Source organism: Melanaphis sacchari, unplaced genomic scaffold, assembly GCF_002803265.2.
Source record: "Melanaphis sacchari strain LSU unplaced genomic scaffold, SCAv2.0 Contig23_pilon_pilon, whole genome shotgun sequence".
NCBI lineage: Eukaryota > Metazoa > Arthropoda > Insecta > Hemiptera > Aphididae > Melanaphis > Melanaphis sacchari.
This window is the reverse complement of record NW_020271114.1, coordinates 5436319-5452197: the sequence shown is the minus strand read 5'-3', so window position 1 is coordinate 5452197 and position 15879 is coordinate 5436319. Positions and strand designations below refer to the sequence as shown.

The following is a 15879-nucleotide window of genomic DNA, read 5'->3' as shown; positions in this document are numbered from 1 at the left end:
GTGTAAAAAATAATAATTTACTAGTACATATGATGTTATTTTTCTGTTAACATGAAAAAATTAAAAACAAAAATCAATAACATAAATAAATAAATAAATAAATGTACATATACAAATTCACAATGATATGACAAATAAAAATAATATTAAAATTAACAGTAAATTCATTTCAATAAAACGAGTGTACGATACTCGATCGTATAACATTTCAAGTGATTTAAAATCACACTATATTTGATGCTTAGTCTGTTAACAAAATCAATATATTAATACGATTTATTTTACCATCAGTGCTTATATTTTTTTTTTAATTATTAATGTTTCTGATATATTATTATTAATATTAAAATGCAAAAATATAATTATTGAAAATTAACAGATATTATTTAGGAAAAACAAGCCTTAATAACATAATAAGCATAAAAATTATACAACTAAAAGCTGCGACTAATTTAATCAGCAGATTAGAGTAAATGTTTTGGTTTACTTTAAAACTATATAATATTTACACACTAATAAATATTATAATTTTTTTTTTCAAGACTAATTAAAGATAGAGAAGAAAAAAAAATCCTAAATCATCACAGTTAAAAAAAATAAGGCTAAAGCATATTATGTTGGAATATATTACACAATACATATAAATAAAATGTATAAATATGCAGGACAAACAAGTGACAGCTAATATTGGTAAATGACATTCTTGTTTATTTATTTATTTAGTGATGTTGCAATATATGGACGTGTAGTGTACATAGACTTAATTATGTACACGTTAGTCACAAACTATTAAAATTAATAAAAAAAACAACATATTGTGTGTGTGTATGTGTGTGTTAGGATGAGATGAAATCTTTGTATATAGTTTTATTTACTATTTCAAACAGATTCTTTTTTTTGCTGCTGATTCAATTGGTAACATTTTGAACAATAATGTTTAGTCACAGATGACCCGAAGAACTCGCAGTCTTCCGTAAGACACTTGTCCACTTGGGAACCAGTGTCATAGAATGTAGATTTTGATAGATACATAGTGGGATCTTCATTTGTAACAGCCTTGACAGGAGTCATTAAACCGACTTTGACATGAGACTCAGAATCAGCTTCCGTGTAAAAACGAGATTTACCAGCTCCATAACGAGGCGTCGTATCTGCCTAAAACATTTAAAACAATTCTATAAAAACGGCACAATGTCCACAAGCAGGAATTCGATTAGTATAATTTATTCATTATCTTATTTCTAAACTTATAAAGTAATACAATTAAGTTAAAAAATTCATAGTCACAACAATAACTTAATGCAGTATCCTAAAATATAATCCTTTATAAAATAATTATAAAAAAATAATCAAAACTCACGTAAGGTGAATGCTGAAACCGTTCAGCTGCTGTCCTTAAGTAGTTTTTAATCATTACATCGTGATATTCATGTTTTTTGTCCGAGTTGATCAAGGCGCAATACGTATACTTTGCTTGAGGTGATAAAGTAGACAGATTTTTAACAGAATTTGTCCTTGATAGTTTTGATTTCAATTTATTCCCTACTGAACGTCCCAGACTACCAAAGAGACCATTTTTGCAATTAGTATCATTGTTACCCTAAAACAAATCATATATTTTACATTATCTAAACATATTTAAAGGATATCATTATAAATACTTGAGGGTCAAGTTTCACAATGTCCAAGTAACTGTTCAATAATGACAATGAATCTGTAAATGATAGTTCTTGATTTTTATCAGGAGAATGGTCACTTTCACCCGGATCAACAGGAAATTGTATTGGTAAGAGTTCACCATTTGAGTCCACCAAAGGTATAGCACCTGAATTCAAAGATTAAGCTATAACCAACTATGATATACCTAAAGGGTTTGATAATGATAAAAGTATATGTGTTACCGGCAAAGTAGTGAATATAGGCACTCTATAAATTCCCTAAGAAATTCTATATAATTCCTTGAACTATTTGGCAATGTATTAAATTTGAATGGTAATTTATATTATGCCTAGGTATTCTATACAATTCCTAGGATTTCTATTATAGACATTTTAATACAACAAATACTTTTACAGAAGTGAAAAAAAATAATATTTTTAAAGACGTATATTGAATTTTCCTGTATGCACAAATAACATAATATAATTAACTAATAATAATGATAATACATCGCACACGTGTTGTATGCAATAGCATAATCATCAAGATAAACATTAATTGTTGATTACAGAGGTACACTAGGTACAAATCTAAGTTTTATATTAATTATATATACTTTTCCTGCTTGAGGTTAGGTGATTTATAGAATACCTAGTCATTGTATTACATTCTATACTTTTCCTACTCAATTTTGGTATTCTATAGAATACCTAGGATTTCTATATAATACCGGATTCAACACATTGCCAGTAACATATACATTACACATACAAGAAAGAGTAGAATTTGGTGTTTCCATTGCAACCAAAGCTGAAAAATGCCCTCCATCATAAGCCAATAATAAAGGAGAACGATGACAATCACATGGGTAACATTCCAGGGGCAAATAAATACCTCCAAACTGTATAGGAGCCAAGGCTTCACCATTCATATCCTATAGGTCAATTTTATTTAAAACCAATTGAAAATATTGATTGAATCACTTTACTACAAGCTAATTTATTAAAACTTAAAAAAATAAACACCTTAAGAATAGTATCTGCTATGACAATAATAGGTCTTTTTAAAACATGTGCCAAAGCATAAACGTGTATTTCTTCAAGGCTCTCATAAATGTATCCTTCAGTATCTGCATTTCCACTGTTTTTTAAAAATATACATCAAATAATAGTAAAAAATAATCAAAAAACAAACAAACCTTGATATGCTCTGTTTCCTCATACGAGGAACAGTGGAAGCCATATTAACAATTGCATTCCATTCTCGGCGCCATTCTTGTTCTGTATATACAAGACCAAATAATGAATTCATAATAGTTTGTTGTCGTTGCCAACGCCGCCAAAGTGAATGTCGAGCTGGACCATTGCTGAGGAATGAGTGCAAAGCTTTCCTCAAATTTAATAACCGATCATGAAATCCCCAAATACCTATGACAAAAAAGTAAATATAAGTATTGCTTGATATTTCTCAATAACTCTATATCTTAAGTATAGATTAAATTAGTATGTGGTCTATTTATGAAAAAAAGAGTAAATACTTTTTATGATATTTAATATTTTAATATTATTTTGTCAGTTATTGCTATATCATATGTAATTGGAAGTGCATACCTATCTTATAAATACAATTAGCTTATTACAAAATATTGATAAAAATTAATTTAACGAATTATTTCCCATAATATTCAATGCTGACATTCAATTTTTACAATATAAGTTATTGTTAAAACATTTATGGATCTTTAAAAAACTGTCTTATTATTATTTGTATATTTTTTAACAGTTTATTAACAATATAATAGATAGTCACCTAGTGGCAGAATGATATATCTTATATAGTGTAAAGCGAGGTGTAGAGGCAGGTTGATAACAGACAAATACCTACCATAAATTAGTTAAATAAATAAATAACTATCTCAAATTAAAATGTGAATGCTTTGGAGAAAACTTTAGTAAATTATTTAGTTACTAAGATATTATTGCTCAAGTCAATAAATGTTTAAAATACTAAATAATATCTATGTTACTTCAGCTCACCCAATGAAGCAGCATGCAATAGACAGTTTCCATCACCAGATGTCGAAAGTGGCCAAAGCCTTTGACAAAATCCAGTCCACCAATTCAGTCTTGAAGCCTGTTCAAGAGAACTCTGCATTGCTACTGCTATCAAGTCTTTTTCAATAAACATTCTAAATTTTTCTAAATAATAATTGAACAATAAACATAATGTTAATAATAATATTATTTGAAAAAAGTAATCAAAAAATACATTTATAGCTATAATAAATAGTTGTATAATTTATTAGAAAATAATATTATCTATGGTTAAATTTACCTTCGAGTTGCAACAAATCAGGTAGAATAAATGTATAAACTGGAGTTTCAACAATCTGTAGTTCATCCTCAGTGTTGTCAATAAATATCAATTCTGATCTTGCTTGGGAAACTATGTTCACATTATCAGTAGCGTGTGAAATTCCTCTTTTGAGTGTTTTATCTAAATTAATAAATTTTAACACTTTTCCATCAAAAAGCCAAATATATAATTTATTTTAAAAAAATGTGATAACTGTACCAGTACAAAGAATGGAATAAAACAAATAATGAATGAATATTTATTTAGTTATAAATACTTTACAAGTAACAAAATTACATAGTAACTTACAGGCATTTGTACTGAATGGTTCGTCATGATGCTGAGGTGGAGTTGTTCCGGTTAATGGTATAAGTATAGCATTTTGGGATAATGAAGTTGTTTCATCCATGAAAGGGACTGCTGTAATGTTACCGTTCTCAATATCCTCAAAACTATTACTGTTGTGGCCATATAACCCAGAATCAGGTTGGTCGTAATGGCTAGAGCTGTCTCGCTCCACCTTGACCAATAGAGCATTGCTTTCCTCCACGTTGGTATTTATTCTACAGACATTAAATGTAAAGCAAATTATAATTAATGATAATTTAATCAAAATAATATAAACATTACTCGTTGAACATTTTTATTCACAAATTAACAAAGGAAATGTACTCAAAGAAAAAATTCTGATACAACTATGGGTTAGCTTGGTATAAAAATCAATTAAAAAGTTTAAAATAGAAACATATCTAGTTTTAAGTGTATGATTAATGAATTTAAAAAGTTTGATAATATAATATGGTAACTATGTATTATGAGAGTCAAAATCATTTTACTTGTATAGTTATATACCACTATCAAATTGGCAAATGTAAATTGAGAAAAATGTCAATAACACATTGATTAAACGAGAAGGAAAATAATTAACCAACCAAAATGATATATATAGGTATGGTATACTAGTGTGGATAGGTCAATAGGTGAGATTAGTTCACATGTTTTGCTGAACGTTTATCAACAAATCAAACGTGGACTATACTTTTATTTTTTATTTTTTTTTTTTGTACTTGCGGTCAACAGTCATTATTCATTATCAACGCATAATGGCGATTATACCGGTAAAAAAGTACTCGGGACGATTTGAATACATTACTGAAACGTACGTGTAATTTTTTAGTGTTGTTTGTTTAGATGCGAACATGTTTACCAAGTGATAGGCATAGCGTAACGACAGCAGGTACTATATTGAGCGCGGAACGTGTGGTGAATAATAATCGTAAATATTTCATCCGAGCGCGTCTTGAGTATTAAATAATATGATATAGCTGTAGGCGGAAGTCAGCTGAATTTCGAAGATAAAAAGATAGCGACCGAAATTAAAAATAAAAACGACCAGAAAGAGTCGGGGGATGGGATAGGTTAAGTTTACTACAGTCGCCGAGTTTGTGTTTGTCGCTTACGAATCGCTCGGTAATGGTTGAGTTTAAGGTGAAACATATACCACAGTGAATGGCTTATAGAACGAGAAAACCTGTCGTCGGTCAGACAGTCGGACCTACAAAAATTCTTGTTTACTCACGTCCGGATCTACGACGAGTATGGCATCGAGCGGATGGGAGCGGACGAGAGCGGAAAGATCGTATTTGCGAAAACGATGACGAACAGACAACGCGTGCTGTACTGCTGTGTCGCAATTATCGCGTAGCGCACTGCCTGCCGGATGATGGCGAATGGCGATACTGCGAACTGCGAACTGCCTACGACGAACGTAAACGGTAAACGTAGCAGGCGGGACGGAATGAGAACGGTGGCGGCGGTGGCGGTGGTTTCCGACGCGAGAGTTACACTATTTCAAGGTAGCAGAAACCACACAGCATAGCAAAATAAATAACGAACGAAACAATAAATAAACAAAATATTATTAGGTATGACGACAACAAAGACGAAATAATGTTATCGTGAACGGTTTTTTTTCTACTATTATTGGTTAATAGTTATTACCCGTGAAACGGCATTACAGGACATCGTTTATATCTCCGATCGGCGGTCGCATCATGATCGTTGAAATCTGCAGCAGCAGCTGATTGTAATAATTATTATGATAATAATAATATCGTTTTATTATTATCGACGACGACTACGTGGTCTGGTGGTCAGCAATAGTTGTAATAGACATAATTGTGCGCGTGCGAAACCATGAATGGCACGAATAATCGGACGGCGGACAATAATATTAAACTGCGACGAGTATGCGCGGCGACGTTATCAGAACGAATAACGTTAATTTCACTGTGAAAATAAAAACGTCACATGAGATTTTAAAACCGTCTCCTCCAAGATGACGTTCCTAGTGTTCTTACCTCCCACGCACCCTTAGTCGTAAACTCGTAACACCTTTTGTTGAACTACGCGCGCGCGCTACCAAACATATTAATATGTTGGTTATTAAAATAAATCACGCATACCGACTTATAAACAATATTATAATAATCGCAGATAAAATGAAATGTTTGTGCTGCTATTCGGTATTCATGTTGTTCAATGCAAATTTCGATTCGAGAACGAATCATAAATGCGGATTCGCATCGCGTTACCGATCGATAAACGCATTGTGTTATTGTTTTTATTACATTTTCCCTTAGTACAAACACAAAAATAGTGTTTGGTGTGCGTGTACGACGTTATCATAAATAATATTACATTATTGACAACTATGAACTCGTCGTACGTACTAACGATATTTTATAATACTCGCAATTTCGATGGTTTTGGGTACTATGTTTGATTTTGATTTAAATTAAAATAAAATGCATTCGACGAGCAGTTTTTTTCGGTCACGCCGATCGAACGTGCAGCGCACTTCGTACCGCGTTAACCTAGGTTGCTGTATCCTACGACCACGGTCCGCTTCACCAGCAATCGTCATTAATTGCCACACACCCACTCGACGGGATCTATTTACTATGTAGTATAATGTACGTATTACCTATTTCGTCGCCGATTCGATGTGTGCAATACTTTTAAATTATAATACATGATTATTATTTACTAATAGTGACTAAATGGCAATAAAATATGAATAATTGTTGCAGCGATTTTGTTCAATATAATATTATTACACATGCCTAGGTACTTAACATTTAACAGACGCGGTACAGGATATTATTGTTACTATATAACTGAATTACAATAATTCGAAATTAGTGAAATTATTCAATATAATGATTTTACTATTAATATACTAATATACAAACTCTCGATTTGTACGTTATTCCATAAGTACGCATACAAAATAAAATATTGTATAAACTGATGGACAACACTATACCTCCTATTGTAGCATAATACTTTCTGCGAGTCCCAAATAGCTCCCGTCCATTGCTTGATTATTTGACTTATTTCCAAACATCAGACGATAATATCGGTAAACCGTATTTTTAAAACGATATATCGAAAATACTGAAATATTGAAATCATTATTGTTTATACAGAAATTATAGCTGATAATAATTTTGCTCGTAAAATTTAACCGGATATAGGTACGGCGATGTATATATGGCCCATAATCGTGTTAGCTTGTGCAGTTTTTTCGGACTTCAGCATATTCACGATATCCGCGACCAATGTGTGCGTTCATTGATTATTATATTTATTTATTATTTTTCCGAAATGTTAAGGTAAAAAAAAAAATGATTGAAAATTTTTCGTTTTCTTTTCATTAAAAACTCGCCGACAGCGTGGAGCGCTGGAAATGTATAACAGATAGTTTTTAATTTAATTTTAAACAAAACAGCAGTGCTTGATTTTTTTTTTGGGGGGGGGGGGGCGGGGGGAGTCCCCCTTCTTTTTTAATTTTTTTTTAGCGTACCCCTTCATTTGCCCCCACGGTAATGTGACGGTTAATTTTGTGTGGAACGCTCATTTATCAAACATCCGATGAGTCCCCCTTCTATTTTTTTCCAAATCTAACACTGCAAAACAGTATTGGTGAAATGTACGATAGACATCTATCTAGAACAACCACCCACATTTGGATGACAATATTTTAAGGAGGAAGAGGACGATTAGTAATAGTTCAAAGTGTAAAGCTAGAATGTTCGCATGAAAGGTCCATGAAACTTCTCCGAAATTAAATCGAACCTCACTATTTACATGTTTTAACGACACAAGATATCAACGTTATTCATAAAACAGTATATTATGATCGTTTAAAACCACTACTAAAATTATCTAAGTCGACAGGGGAAGCTTAGGATATTTTAAGAAAAATTATATTATGATTTTGACAGGCGAGAATTTTTGATAAAGCATCAATTATTGTTATTATTTCATGTGACACAAACTTGAAAATTCTCAAGAATAACCGTTGCATTAATGTTGATAGTACGTTCAATTTTTTTACCCGATATTTACCACTCATGATTTACATAACGGACATTACCTTTCCTTGATTTACTGTTTTTTTACCAAATAAAACCTCGGTCACCTACAGAAAACTTTTTCAGCGTTGTATATGGTTACATGTAGATCCACAAGTTGTTTTCGCAGCTTTTTAACAGGCTATTCACTTTGCAGCACAAGAAGCGTAGCTATTGGTAAACATAAAGCAATGAAGATTCCCTTTAGGTCAACCTTCGGAAGATTCAATCAGCAAGACTTGCGTCAGAATCTAGAGACAAAAGTTCTTAAGTTGAAAGAGCGCTGAAACATTTATTTGGCCTTTCTTACCAGTTACCACTTTCCATCGTCAGGATTTTTGAATGGTTTCAGAGACGATTTGATGGCTATCAAACCGAAAGTCGACAAAACAGACAAAGTGTTCAGCCATATTTTTGAAAATAATATAATATCACATAATAGTCGTTTCCTTCCTGAATGTTTCCTGTTTCTTTGACCATTAATGGCTGGGAATCGTTCCACGATAATTTTAACAGCGAAGTCAATACTGCACATCTAAATATTTTTAAGGTTATTGGTATACTGACCGAAATACAATCCAAAATGCAAATTGAAGCTCAAGGGCATGACAATAAACTTAAATCAAAAATAAGCAGGAGTTCATTGGAAACATCCTTGACGAATTTTCATCGAATGAAATAACGTATATGGATTATATAAAAAAATGTTGCCTTAAAAATGTATCCAATGCATGATTTTTTAATATTTTTACATGTACATACATTTTTTCCTATTCTTAATGCTAAAATTTAAATCACAACGTATGATTTTTTTATCATTTTTATAATTTACTTAGAATATAACTTATAACCTTACACAATATAATATGATAATAATACAACACCAATACGTAATATTTAATCACTCCTCTTCTGATACAGCCCTAAGTTGGTTGTAACTCATAAGCGCATTAAGATATACGTTTATACTGTGTATATTGTATAGTTATCTTAAATGATCATCAATCTTCATCGTAATTCGTAACGATAAAATACGATACGATAATACTAAAATTCAACTGAATTCGATCACTGTTGATGTATTTTTGAATTATAAAAATACTATATATTTAATTAAAATTAATAATTAATAATTTTAAAACAAAATTTATAGTGTAATGGATTACGATACGGGTACAATTGCAGTTGCACTTTTGGTCTATCGAAAAAAAATCGACAATTTGTGCTTTTGGATTTCACAGCTTAAGTCTGTATAGGAAAGAATTTGTGTTATAAGAAACCTGAGCCGTTTAAGAATTGACTTTTTTGTAAAATGGGAGTCGAATATGTTATATTCAATTATTTTTTATAACCAAAATATTCCGTTGCATAAAAACAAAAACGTCATTAGTGAAATCAATTTGTTACACATTTCTATTTTTACATCTTTAAATATTTCACTGTAGGGAGGCTTGTGTCTTGAGGAGAAAAATCTAATGATTAATGTACTATATATATTTATTGTTTAGACATAATGATAATTTATTACTCAAAACATGTAGTGCATGACTGCACTTGTGATAAAAATTGTCTATTATAATGGGTGCCAATAAAAAGATACTTAGACAGTTAAACGGTTGTAGGACACTTTATACAGTCATATCAAAAAAGTGAAAAACGCGGACAGTTTGTATTATTTCAAATAGTAATAAAATGAAAATGGCAGACAATTTATACTGTTTCAGGTTGTAATAAAATGTAAATCCCGGACAGATAAAAAAATATGTTTCACAATATTACTTTTATTGTATTATATTATAATCTATAAATCGTCATTAATATCATAATTATTATTGTTTCAAAAAAATAAAAAATAAAAATTATGAATATAAATTTAAAAGTATAAACTTAAAAGGTAAATGTGTGGCAAATTATCTCAAGTAATTGTGTACTATTTATAGTTTTATTTTCATGCTGAGTACTAACAGGCTTCATGCTTTTTTTTGTGCGTTTCTGTTTGTTTTTCGCTTATTTTTTTCCAAGTGGCTGCCACATTCGTCTAGTTGCAAAGACCGTAAAACCGTCCAATAATTTGGATTAGCTGATCTAATCAATTTATTAAATTAACTATTCCATCCCTCGCTAAAATTATTATTCTTTTGCGATTTATTAATTGTTTGATCTTTGACATTCCAATTTATACAAAAAAGTTTATTTTCACCGTACAAAGTGTCAGCGATAAGCTATTTTTGAATAATAGACAGTACAAAATTTTCGCTTACCGGTTAAACTTACGATATACTTGATAAACAGGGTGAATCTTTTATCAAATAACTTTCATTATTTCAAAATCTATTATTTATAAAAAAAAGATTTTACACAATTTCTAGTCTAAATAAAACAGCATTTGTTTAAAAATAATTATCGAGGAGTGGTAGACAAACATTTTGTGAGGTATTCAAGAGGCATTCAGAAGTATTTTTGTATCTCTTCATTCCACTCACCAAAACTTTAAATACTTGTAACAGTTTTAACTCATAATTCATAAACTAATCATCCGAATTAAAATTTTTTTATATTGAAATATACTCCGAAGAATATTTTACTTTAGAATATTAGATTAAGAATGTATGTTTTCATTTAGAAAAGTAAAATACTTAAAAATTATAATGATAAAAAATATAAATTTTAAAAATGTAGCTTTATTTTGACTAAAGATTGTGTATAAACAATATTTTATAAAAAAATGTTAATAGATTTTGAAATGATAAGTATTGTGCAATAAACGAATATTATCCTGTATAGTAATAGTTTACGTGTAATATAACAATAATTAATATTATTCTATAAACAAATGATGTTCTTACTTTTAAATTTGGTAATAATAAACACAAAATTAGCAAACTTAAATTTAATAATATGTTGTAAATTTTATAAATATTGTAAGACTGATACAAAATAACAACTATTAAATGCACATTTGGGTTTGGTATTTAATTTATTCCACCTAGTCAATTTTCTAATATATATAAATATATCTTAGATTACTTTCAAAAACAATTTTGATTTAATTAAATATATCAAAGTTTAATTAAATTAATAAGTTCTATGCTTATATATAATATTATATAGACAGTTACACATATACCCATCAATATTTAAAAATAATTATTTAAACTTTAAACTATTTTTATAGTACCTACCGGCTACCTATACTTTGCACGATGAAACGGTTTAGATTTTAAATCAACTTTTATCAGTAAAATATTTTTTTTGTAGACAAGGTTTTAAAATTATAATAATACAAATACTTGTAAATTTACAAACAATATCTTATCACTAGAGCACAGATTTGTATACACTAAAAAGTATTGAAATATGCTATATAATAAACAGTAAATATCAAGAAATATTTTTTTATTTATTTAAAATTCACAAATTAAACAATTTATAATAATTAATTACTTAAATATTTAATGAAAAATTTTTCGCTTTCATTCGCAATACATATCGAATTTCGTAAAAACATGCAATAATCATTAAATATGCAGAACTATGTAAAAACATTTCACCATTAGATTCAAATTTTATTGTTATGATTCGTGAAGATAACTGATAAAAATTCAAAAAGTGAAAAGGAAAAAAATATGCGATTGCATAGAAATCTGCGCTTTACTTATCATCCATCGGATAAGATATTTGATTTTTACAATAATACCTATATTTTATGTTAGATAAACAGGTAAAATTAGGAAATTAGAATTCTATTTATTTATTTTTTCATCGTTATTGTATTCTTTAGATGGACCTTGAATTTTTTAGATATAGGTAGATCCGTAGGTACCACTGCCAAATATTCAGATTGTTCGCGATCCGTACGAAACACGCAAATTGTTTGGCCACAAATCCACAACTCGTTTGGAAATGGCTAATGAATTTCAATGTGTACATTTAGTTGGCGCACTATACCTACTAACTTGTTTTTATTTTGTACTCAGACCACCTATTTACGTCACATATTGCTATTATGAGTGTCATATTAGAACACAGTATAAAAGAAATTACAAAGTATTCATTAATAATTGTATAATAAATTATACTTAATTAATATTTTGTTTACGATGATTTGTCTCCTTTATGGCCTTATCGTCGTTCGTAGAATTATAATCTATGATATAACATTTACTATACGTATACCTATATTTTATAGTTGTACACAATTTTATTTTCTGTTTGCACTATTTAGTTTTATTTTTTTTTTCATAATATAGAATCGGAATATAAAATAACACTTTCGATGCAAGTATACATTATTTTGCTATTATAAAAAAACTTAAAAACCAGTATATGAGCGGACACTGAACAGTAATAATAAACAGCAGTCTGAAGGATTATGTACGTTTCCTCACAATTTAGACAGTATATATTATATACACATAGTTTACATAAATGTGCATACAAACAATATTGTAGACTGTAGAGTACAAAAAGTGATAAAACATAGTACCACCTCTGCATAAATAATGTAAACGTGATTATACTGCACACCTATGTTTAAGTTCCACCATTGATTGTGTAATATAACAATGAATAATATGTATATTATAAAATCAATGGTACTATACTCACTACTGCTTATTGTACATCGTATTGTTATTATCATCATTGTGATTTATTAGATAAAAATAGATTTTTTACTCATTCATGTTCTATCTTCTTTATGTGATGAATTTAAAATTAAAATACTATCCTATAGTGCAGGCGAATGTAATCCAATATGGTCCCCTGAAAATGCACTTTGTACATAGTATATACTATATAGTATGAACGATAGTTGTTTATTTTATAATAAAAATACGTATGTACATTGTACAGGTATAAAATTATTTAAAAACAGAGTGATGCTACCTAACTTGAGTATTAACTACCTAAATCAATATTGATGCATAAAATTACACACATATTTAAAAGTAATTAAACGTTTATAAAGTTTAAATTGAAAATATATAGCCTATTCTATGTATCCATTATCCATATTATCTGTAACAGATGTATAACACATAAAGACATATTTAGATACCAGTTTAAAGTAACTTACTAGGTCGTAGGTACTATCATAAGAGCATCAAAAATAGTAATACCAAGTACTGAATTAGGTATGTGGTAGAAATATCCAAATTTTATTTTTTTTAAACTGCCTCAATCTTAATAAATATTAAATGAGATTAAAATAATTACCAAATTTTAAGAACAAATAAATAATTGTACATCCATTAGTGTTAATAACAATAATTCAATAATTTAATTATTATTAGACAATGAAGATTTCAATATGATTGGTATGTGTGAAAATGTGAAATTTTGGAAATGGAAGTTTTATAATAGGTAATATGTTTACACCATCACCATTTAGGGATAGGTACATTAATAATAATAATTGTAATTTGTAATCAATGCTAACTTATAACATACACGTAAATATAAAGTATTATGATTTTCGAGATATCGAATAACGGATCTGCTTTACTATAAGTTACTAAGTTCGATTTACTTGTTGGTGTTATTTAGACTTAAGTATGTAGTTTTGAAATAAAAAAAAAAAATAATAATAAGAGGACTGTAGAAATTAAACAATAAAAATAAACAAAAAAATGATTTTTATTGAAACATCAAAACTTTTAATAGGTAGTCAAAATTTAATACTACAACTAATTACATAATAACAATTAGGCTATTATATAGGAATATCGTATTGTTGTATCACAATACTGATCACTGACGTCACCGACGTAATAGACGGCATGTCATTAAAGACGGTTATAATATTGTGTGCCTTTTATTTAATTACCCGACCTAAGGCAGTATCGTCAGTATCAAATATTATCAACTACATTAGATAATAATTTAAATACTAAACAAGTTTATTATGTATTTTAATTAAAGATATCAATATAATTTACCGAGGTACAAGATGCAAGTACATAATATGGCCATGTGCTTATGTATCAGTTTACATATTGTAGTGGTTAATTTATAAAACATAATAAAAATAAACAATTTTGTAAATAAGTAGCGCATCAGATGCTTATCTTAAGCTCAATCAAAGAAGGGGGTCGATTTAAGTTTTACAAACTATTAATAAACTATACTTGAACAGTTTTAACAGTAAAATTAATTTTATTTTATTTAATATTTTTTGTCAATATTATCCATTATTAAATATTATACACAATATGTAGTAATGTATAAAACCAAGGTTCTACACCAGGAGGGGGTGGGTGATCCCTCCGTTAAAATTTAATCTGAATAATAAAACTTAACTTTTAAATACACATTTAGTTATACTACACGCTGATACACATTGTTTATCTGTTGACCAATAGTAGGAAACAACTATATAGTTCAGATACAGCTAGAGATCGATAAAATAATAAATGACTGCAACATTAATAAGTTATACTATACAGTGTATGTTCAAAACAGGTTTAATCAAATCAATAAAGTTATGCATAATCATTGAAAATATAACTGAATGATTTAATAGCATTACTGTTTGTCATTTTAGTTAACACAAGTTACCTTTATAATGAGTAGGTATTAAGTAGTTTTATTTATAAAGATAGAAAACTAATGGAGTGTACCTTAACTTTAATCTCATCAGAACTCAAATGCGTTTACAGCTATACTGCAATTCACGCACGATAATAATAAACTCCGTGCAAGGCAGATTATTTTCTGTTAATGATTATTAATAAATGTTTGCCAGAATAATTACGACCGTGAAAATAATGTGGTCACGTCGTTTAATACTGTTACCTCTTGAATGCATGAATAAAAATTTGTAATTATTCCTATGTCCGTGACAAGTCGTGGAAATCCACAACACTCTGCATCGACGTAGAATGTCAATAATCTCAAACAGTAAATAAATTGACAATAGGTATTAAGTGTTTTCGATAGTTGAATACAGCGAGTATACTATACTTTTTTCTACTCAACGTGATAAATACCCAGCACACTATTATAAATATATTGCATATTATTATAACGACATTCTGCTTTACAGCACATGTCAGGTTCACTTATAAACGGTCAGTTTTCAAACAGCATTACTAGATTGTGCCAATTGTTCGAGTGCTGGGATATTTAAAAAACTTAGAATCCGTGACTTTGTTACCTCCTCTAATACGCCCAGTAAACTGCATTCTAATAATTTTATTATTATAATTAATAATAAAAAATATATAATAATAATAATATATCTAATCAATAATAAGTTTTAGCAAGATTTATTTTCTGTTGGAATAATGCAAATTTTATTAGATTAGTGATAATGTTCAACAGTTTAGGACGAAACTGGAACGAATCAGCGTGCATTCAATACAATCGATACAGCTTTTAATCTGTTGAATTCATAAGCTACATATTGTCTATTGTATGGAAAAATTCCAACCCAATGAATCTGGCA

The 15879-nt window shown here is 29.0% G+C and overlaps 1 protein-coding gene across 4 annotated transcripts; it reads right to left on the bottom strand.

Annotated features, from left to right (window-relative positions):
- Window positions 1–548: 548 nt before the first annotated feature.
- LOC112594640 (OTU domain-containing protein 7B-like) lies at window positions 549–6303 on the bottom strand. 4 transcript variants are annotated; one of them, XM_025339541.1, is made up of 10 exons: window positions 5178–5587; window positions 4324–4577; window positions 3994–4155; window positions 3696–3857; window positions 2858–3086; window positions 2685–2799; window positions 2431–2593; window positions 1662–1825; window positions 1361–1600; window positions 549–1155 (listed from the first exon to the last, which is right to left on the bottom strand). In XM_025339541.1, exons 1-10 carry the CDS (start codon window positions 5213–5215, stop codon window positions 880–882), a joined length of 1803 nt encoding a protein of 600 aa, XP_025195326.1. In that variant the 5' UTR covers window positions 5216–5587; the 3' UTR covers window positions 549–879. The 4 variants fall into 4 exon arrangements, with proteins under 4 accessions (XP_025195326.1, XP_025195327.1, XP_025195328.1 ...); XM_025339542.1 differs by lacking the exon at window positions 5178–5587 and adding an exon at window positions 6016–6303 and having other exon boundaries at window positions 550–1155; XM_025339543.1 differs by lacking the exon at window positions 5178–5587 and adding an exon at window positions 4645–4799 and having other exon boundaries at window positions 550–1155.
- Window positions 6304–15879: the final 9576 nt, after the last annotated feature.